Raw genomic sequence first — 8,789 nt, 5'->3', positions numbered from 1 at the left:
AGTACCATATACCTCACATATCAGAAATATGAATGAGATGCCAATACATCAGTTACTTCTGAATGATGCCTCTGATGGTATGTCTATTTCACAAATATATGTATTTATACACACCACTACACATTGCACAAAACACTTTGGCATTACGTGTCAGGAAGAGCACAGGGGGAAACTGGGAAGTACTTTTCAGTTTGTTAAAATCTTTACCTTGAGGCAAATACCTGATGGCACATAGTTGTGAAATTATGAAAACATAAGGCCCCTGTCCCATTTTTAATAGAACATATTGAGGTACATTTTTCTATTCTGTGCCACAGAGTTTGGGAAGTGGGTGGGGAGATAAACATCAGTTTGACTTACTCTAATAACATTGAACTGGGGGGCGGTTGTCAACATTAATCTACAAAAACGAAAACTGCTTGGCAAATATTTTAAGTCCCAAATGCGATCTATTCTGGAGTATACTGGGAAGTGAAAAGCTTTTTACTGAGTCTTCAAGAGTAAAGTGCGTATCTCATCACTCCACAGCAGCAGTCAATAAAAGGAACTCTTTGCCAATCTTTCTGGAGAGGGTGAAGGCACCATGTTTTCATTTTTAAAAGGAAAATGAAACAAAACACTAAGAATAGCACAGGTAATATTTCCATATCAGTTTCCACCCCTGGTCTGGGATAAATATTGTTATGATCAATATGAATAAAAGAGGGTTCTACTTGGGAAAACCAAATGAACAATGGTTATATTTCCGAAAACCAAAAAGTAGGATCACATGGTCTATGAACAAAACCAAATATCTAAAACTAGGTTCATCTCAGAAAATCAGAGACATATGGCCACATTTACATGCCAATAAAATATTGCAATCTAAAATGCACCTGGTAATAGGTACACTCTTCCAGGACAGGGCCTACTACCCGTTACTAGACTACCGTGAAGGACAAGTAGTATTCTAACTTACTTTTCATTAAATAGGAATATAGGTGACTTCCAGAATACATCCAGAATTAACACCAGTTGTATATCGCTTCCTAATAGTCTTATAATACCTTAAAATCAACTTCTTAGCAGACAAATTGGTCCCATTTTCATTTTTAAAGCACACAGTATTTAAAGCATAAATTGTACTGATTATATTAGTTACCTAAAAAAAATATAAACTAATTTGAATCTGGAGGGAAAAGTGAAAAAGATGAGAAAAAGAAAGAATAAAGTATCCAACCTCCAAAATGAATAAACAAATCAGCCCTTTCATTTGGAGTTTTATATCCTGTGTTTGCTTGTTTCAAAGAAAACCATGTGCATTGGTTCCATCGTAATTCTTCTTCCACATTACAAAAACCATTACATAAATTTGGCACAATTAGCAATCTACTCAGAAGAAAGGATAAAAGGAACAACATATTAATTATCGAAACTGTAATCAGGGAAACTGCACATCTATACCACTGCTCTTTTTAAGAGAACAGTGAACATTTTAGTAAGCACCAAGTTCACAGGGGGGAAAAAGGAAAGACAAAATTCTGCTATGCTAATAAAACAATGGCAGTGAAAATGACAAAGACACCTGTAGTATTTTTTTTTATAATGGTCCCCACTCTATTGTTCTGCTAAACCATTCATTCTTCTATCACTAGCTTATTTATTGGATAAATTGGATGTTACCTAACTGAATGTTTTCATACTAAATTAACCTTAGTTACATCTGGTGGATCCAGATCACAACCTCAAACTTTCTCATATTTAGAGAAAAACAGTAAAATATTTTGCAAGGTTACCTAACCTTCTTTCTACTCTTATCTTCTCTTGTATTTTCTAGTGTTGGAATATGGAACATTGATTTCCAAGAGTCTGACATCTGAACTCTCCTCGGTATATATAAACTTCAGTTCACTTTAAACTCTAAATTATGACACAACCTCATTACTACAAGACTTCAACTGTACCTGCTATGTTGGCAACAATATTAACATTCCACTGAAATCAAGGGATAATCAGAGATTTGGCTACAAATGAAAGGACAGCAGAGCCAAGGAACAGCAGAGTGGGCAAGAGTACAACTGCAGCAGTGTAGCTGACGGAATTCCTGCTAAAGTGCTGAGGAGGGTGCCCACAAAGAAAACAGTACCTTTAGGGAATTTTGCATGTTGAAAGAATTTTTCTTTTTTTTTTTTTTTTCTCAGCTGCTAAAGATACCACATATGGACAGAAGTGAAATTTAAAATTGAGAGAATGTTTTTTCAACTTGAAAAGTAAATAGCATATAAATAAATACTGGTCAAGGGCAACCCTGTTATAGAATAACAGTAAGTTCCAAATGAACCTTCAAAACCATAATCTGACGAAAATGCAAACTAAATAACAATGAACACATAATCCAATTTCAAAACTATATACAAACTCAAACATTTTAAATTTAAAAAAAAAATTAAGCAACAAAATATGACATCCCAAACACCAAAGGAAGAAATTGAAGTTAAATGGGAACCTAATGACACAAATGCCTCCAGAAAACAATGTGTCATCAATAACGTGCAGAAGAGAAACTTCAACAGATCTTGGTTCAGATTTTCAAAAATGTTTTTGGGTAAAGTGACCTGAGACTGATTCTTAAGCCTACTGTAATTCTGAGTAAGATATCTGGACATGCCCTTCAAATGACATCATGAGATGAGTAAACAGAAAATCTTGTCTCCTGCCTGCCTTTCAGCACACCAACAGCAAACTACATTCATGACACAGACTCTTTCTAGTAACATTGAAGGCAAAGGAGCTGACTGCTATCAAAGGAGGTGTGGTATTTCTGTTTCCTTTATATACGTTTTGGCTCAAGTCAAAAGCCTTTAATTAATGAAATAAAGGATTCCTCATGTTAACATGCTGGAGGCCACATACTGTGAACAGTGAATCTGCAAATATTACTTTCAAAGCCTAGAGTTATCTGTTAGCAATGCACATTATCAAGAGGCTTTATAAAAATTTTTAAATGCCAACCATGACATAGACATGAAAGATACACATAAGTCCAGAATGTTGAATAAAAATCACCAGCATGTAATTCATTTCAACTCTCATTTTAAATAGGCACTGTTAAAGTGGGAATGCTGCTATACAATAATGAGTAGTATATAATGAAATTAGTGTTCTTTAAGGAGTACCTGCTCTACATTAATTCCCTTTAGTTAGATGCGCATGAAATATTCGGAAAAATTTTTTATCAGTCTATAAAAGGAGTTAGTGTAGAAATGAAAATGAAGCACTTGCATCTTCATTTTTAAAAACTTCACAAAGGTGCAAACAGCATAATGCTTTCCAGGCTCACATGGGCAGATCAGTACTATTATGTCTAGTTTTCCTAGATGTACCATCATCTCGTGGCAGTGCTTTCTGCAAATTTGACATAGCAGCAGTTCTCTCGATGTCTATCACAGCATACAACTCTGTGCGCCTGGTAGGGGTTTGTGGAAGGGGAGTGGTAGGCGTTTTTGGAGTCTGAGGGTTGTCAGAGTCACTGCCACCTTCCAAGTCAACCTGTATGTAATTGAGCTGCCTGTGTTCTAAACTTGGGCGTCTGATATCAAAGTTAAAGACTGTTGGTGTACAGTCCCGACGCCTTGAATATTCTATTTTGTGAGCACTTGCCGGCACTGTTACGTTCTCCGTATTTACATAGTTATGCATTGGATCTAGATTATTATGGTAGCCATTGAGAGATGGAGTCTTTGGTCCTAAATTGTCATCTTCATCCCTACTTAGCTTGCGGGCTTCCCAAACTGGAGGCAAAGATGGTAAATTTTCATAGTTTAATAATGCTCTTCTCTGAGCTGAGTTGTTGATATTCTGGGTATCTGAGGTACTGGTAGATGTCAGACGACCTCTCCTGACCCCTGAGGCACTAGGGATAGATAGCCCATTTATATTTTCATATACCAGTTTGTTAACAGAGGGTGCATCTCTTCGTTCATCACTGTCATAGCCAGTGTCCCATTCTGTGTTATTTGCACCACTTGCACTAACTTGATCTCTTCCAAGTTGCTCCAGTTTCTCTTTTTCCATTAATTGCTTCTGAACAGGGGTTGGTCCTAAAACAAATTTGACTCCTTCAGGTTCCAGAAGAATCTGAGGGTCCCTGTCTTCAATACTACTTGGTTCTTCTTTTGGTGTGTTGCATTCAGTGTTAGAAACTCTTGCCTCCAAAGGGACATGCACACTTGTGCGGTTTTTTCCGCTCTTCCTGTACACCTGTAGTGTTGACATAGGTATGTATCTAAAATGAAACAAAGTAAATCAGTAACATTAAAAAAAAAAAAAAAAAAAAAAAAGAGATAAACATTTAAAAGCCTGACCCCATCATTTTACCACTAAGCTACAAGTTCCTTTTATTTTTTATTTTGAGACAAAGTCTTGCTATAAGTTGTCAAGATTGGCCTCAAACTTGTGGTCCTCCTGACTCGGTCTCCCAAGTAGCTGGTATTATAAGCATGTACCACCAGATTAACTCTCCCTCATATGTACACTCTGTATTTTTTTTGGTATCAGGTATTGAACCCAGGAGTGCTTAACTGCAGAGCCACATCTCCAGTCCTTTTTTATTTTGATACAGGATCTAAGTTGCTTAGGGACTTACTAAATTGCTGAGGCTGGCCTCCAACATGCCATCCTTCTGCTTCAGCTCCCAAGGTGCTGGGATTATAGGTATGCACCACCACACTGTCTCAAATAAATAAATAAATAAAAAGGGCTGGGGATGTGGCTCATTGGTTAAGTGTCCTGGGGTTAAATCCCTGGTACCACCCCCCACCAAACAAACAAAACAACAGGTAGGGAGAGCGGGAGAAATGTAAAATATCTAAATTATGTTCCTACTTTGGTAAAAGAATAACTAGTTTAACATGCAGTGTTATAATTAATGGTGAAATATAAAAACATTCTATTAAGAAATCATGAATAAAATAGGATTATCACTTTCCTGTTGTTCTATAAATTCTTACCAATGCATTAAAATATGATTCAGGAATAAGAAAAAACAAGTATTGAAAAGGAAAAGATAAATTTATCACTATTTACTGATTATCTGACTGTATAAAGAGAAAAAAACCTAAAATAGATAGATATAAAATAAATAACACACAGTAAGAAATCATCGCTTCTTAAAAAGCTCAATGGCATTTTGGAGAGATGATATAAAATATTTGAAAGTCTCTATATAAAATTTTAAAGACTTAAGAATGAAATGTGAGACTGGAAAAAATGTAATTAAATAATGTAAAAATGTGTTTACTATATAAAGAACACAAAGAAATTTACTTTAAAAACACTAAAAACCTCTGATTGCTGAAAAATCATATGAAAGGTTAGTCTAATTAATACATAGAAGATAGTCCACCAGACGCTTCATTCCACAAATGAAAACAAGAATAGTCAGAAACCTAGCTCCATAGCATCATCAACAAAATCTACCTTTCTATGAGCAGTTCAATGATTATAAGACTGCAATATGAAAAGTAGGATAAACTGGGGGAAAGAGGGTTAGGGGATTGAATTCAGTGGTGCTTTACCACTGAGCCGCAACCCCAGTCCTTTTTATATTTTTAATTTGAAATAGGGTCTTACTAAGTTGCTTAGGGACTAAGTTGCTGAGGCTGGCTTTGAACCTGCGATCCTGCTGCCTCAGCCTCCTGAACCACTGGGATTACAGGGATGTGCCACCGTGTCCAGCAGCATAAATTCTTAATTCACTGGGGTTATTATAATGGAAACTGTTAGTACATCTTTCTCAATCTACAGATATACCTCTTCTATGAACCCACAAATTACTACAATAAGTTTCCCCAACATCTGTATATATTTGAGGTATGACAGCAAATATGTTATTTCCTCAATAACTGTAAAAGTAACTTACAAACTATAAGAGTAAAAAATCTTCAAGAATTAGTACAACACTTAACACACAATCATCATCACTGTCATACAGTGGCACATGCTTACTTGTTCCTCAGCCACAAGCAAAGGATGTGTAGATTCTTCACCAACTGAAGGTAAGCGAGCACTTCCCACAGAAGGATGTCTGCTTGAAGGATGAGATGAAGCATCTCCAAATGAGGGATATCGGGGATATCCATTAGGTAAATTCTGAGCAGCAAACCCTGGGGCTGAGTTTTGTTTATTGGTTTAAGAAGGCAGGATATGGGGGTAGGACAGAGAGAATAAAAATGAATAAGAATCTAATGTGACATAGGATTAAGAAAGGGGTTTCTTTCAAGACATATAGAAATTAGAGCAAAAACAACATTCCTCCACCCATATTTTAGATAATATGAAAAAATATTTTTAAACATTTAAAATGCTTATAATTATAGCTAACAATTTTTAAAAATTGTTAACCATCTTTCTGATAAATGAATGGTGACTTCTAGTGCTATAAATATTCATAACCTATAGCTTTTATCTCATACTCCCCATAATCTGATGTTCAAAATACAAGACGGGAAAAATGCTACTTACTGGTAGGTGTTCGAGGTGTTCTGGGGACTTCCAATTCTGTCTGATGATTATTCCTTTCTACAACTGGCTCTTCCACCACATTTATACTATTGTTCTGCATAATCTCTTGCAACATGTTAAATAATTCTTCTGCACGAGCACACTTAAAGGCAAAGATTCCTACAAATAAAGGCGAAAAGGGAAAAATAGCAACCACACCTTAAAAAAAGTTGTAAGAGCATCTGTCAAATAAGAAAATTGTCAAGAAAGCATTCTATTTGCCAACAACAAAAAGGCCTTGTAAATAAGTTTGATAAATTAATGATGTTCCCTTTTTCAAAATATAAACCCAATAGTAGAGTTCTCAGAATAGTTTTCACTTGTTTAAAGATGGCCCAAAACAAAGCAGACAAGATATCTGCTTTTAACAGCAGGGGGAGCCCCAACTCACCATTAACAAGGCAATTCTTTACCATTTAACAAGCCCCTTGTTAAGGGTTTTATTTCATTGTCTTGTTTATTATAATTCTGCAAGATAAGTATTACCATTCCCCTTCTATAAAGTTCACGAGAGGATGAGAGGACAAGTAACGTTCCAAGGCCTTTTAAGTAGTAAGTAGCAAAACAAAACAAAACTGTTTAAGTTGACTCCAAAGTTTATGTTCTTTCCCCCAGTTAAAACAATACAGATACCAAGTCAATTTAACAGGAAAAGTCATTTACTGGCCTATTCCTTAAAGTTAACAAAAGCTAAAATTTCTGACATAGAAAGTGTGCCTAATAAATGCTTGATAAACAAATTTAAAAACTTTGCTATATTTTTTTTCTTAACAATCCACCTATTTGAGAATTTTCTTTTCATAGAAAAGTAAATATTAACTTTGAAACTGTATATAAAATAACAGAAAAACAATATTTCAAATATTATAGTACCTTGTCCAGTTTGACACCTTCGGCCACTTTCAAAAGAAAAGAGATTCGAGTCATAGCCATAGCGTCGCAGGCAGAGGTAGTGCCATTTTACTGAATCACGCTTTCGGGTATATAGAATCAGTTCTGTGTCTGTAAGTTCCATTATGCCAGAACCTAACTCATTCCCATCATCATCCACATTAATGACCTAAAAGATGATAGTCATACAAATATTTCACCAATTCATCAGGAAAATGCACTGTTGCTGATTGTTCAGTTACTTACTTGTTGTTCAATCATCAACTAATATGTGTATAGGGCATAAATGTGTAATAGTGTAATAACCAGTTCACATCTGTTAGGAATTTACACTCCTACTGAAGAAACAAGATACAAAAACACAAAGTTGACACAATAAAACTGTGTTATTAATTGACAAATGAATACAACAGAGACTACTGAAGGTAGCAACTGTCACCAACAGTTATAGGAGAAACCTTTATACAAGAAAAGGAGGGTCTTTAGTTGGACCTGGGGTAAAATTAAATTTAGACAGGAAATCAAATAAGAGGGAATATCTGGTTGTTCAGGAGGTATAGGCCACAAAATAAACATGCAATGCTAAAACAGAACAAAAAAGATACCTTTCAAAGAGACCAAAATAAGACTGGCACAGAGTTCAGGTAAAGAAACGTCTTGTACTGCTGAGCTTCAGAAAATGCCCCAAGACTAAGAATAACAGATAACATTTATAGAGAAGTTATTCCCCTGTGACAGGGTAAAGTGCTTTATGTGTATTTTTCTCATTCAATCTTCATAACAATCCTAGACTGCAGGTCTCCATTGTTCAAAAATGCAATTAAGACCTAGTGACGGGCTGGGGATATAGCTCAGCTGGTAGAGTGCTTGCCTCACAAGCACAAGGCTCTGGGTTCAAACCCCAGCAACACACACACACACACACACACACACACACACACACCCACACAAAGTTAAAAAAAAAAAAAGACTTAGTGATAAAGTAACCTGCCCAAGGTCAAAACTATAAAGTAAGGGGTGTAACCTAAACTAGGCTGGTGTGATCCAGAGGTTATGACTTACAGCAGACTCAAGTCAGATTTTGAGAGATACTTAATAACTGTGGGTGCATTTAGCCTATAGGTAACAAAAGACCACAGGAGTTTCAGCAAACAGGTTAATGAATGATGAAAGAAGATGAATTTGATGGCAACTATAGGATGGGTCACAGAGTGACTGGACGGTAGAGTACAATTAAGAAATCATCTAGGTATGCATGAAAAGAATGACTGAAAAGTGGTGCTACAGTTTGGATCTTAAGTGTCTCCTAAAGACCTATGTGTTAAAGGCTTAAGCCCCAGCCTGGGGCACAAGTGGAA

The 8,789-nt window shown here is 35.9% G+C and overlaps 1 protein-coding gene across 1 annotated transcript in view; it reads right to left on the bottom strand.

Annotated features, from left to right (window-relative positions):
- Positions 1-3,055: 3,055 nt before the first annotated feature.
- Frs2 (fibroblast growth factor receptor substrate 2) overlaps positions 3,056-8,789 on the bottom strand; it is a 102,391-nt gene continuing 96,657 nt past the window's right edge. The window contains 5 exon segments of the mRNA XM_047549594.1: positions 3,056-4,221; positions 4,223-4,264; positions 5,986-6,149; positions 6,502-6,660; positions 7,414-7,600. Of these exon segments, the coding sequence (XP_047405550.1) occupies positions 3,316-4,221; positions 4,223-4,264; positions 5,986-6,149; positions 6,502-6,660; positions 7,414-7,600 (1,458 nt within the window). The 3' untranslated portion in view covers positions 3,056-3,315.

This window comes from Sciurus carolinensis, chromosome 4 (genome assembly GCF_902686445.1).
Source record: "Sciurus carolinensis chromosome 4, mSciCar1.2, whole genome shotgun sequence".
In the NCBI taxonomy this organism is placed as follows: Eukaryota; Metazoa; Chordata; class Mammalia; order Rodentia; family Sciuridae; genus Sciurus; species Sciurus carolinensis.
This window is presented reverse-complemented; position numbering and strand designations above follow the sequence as displayed.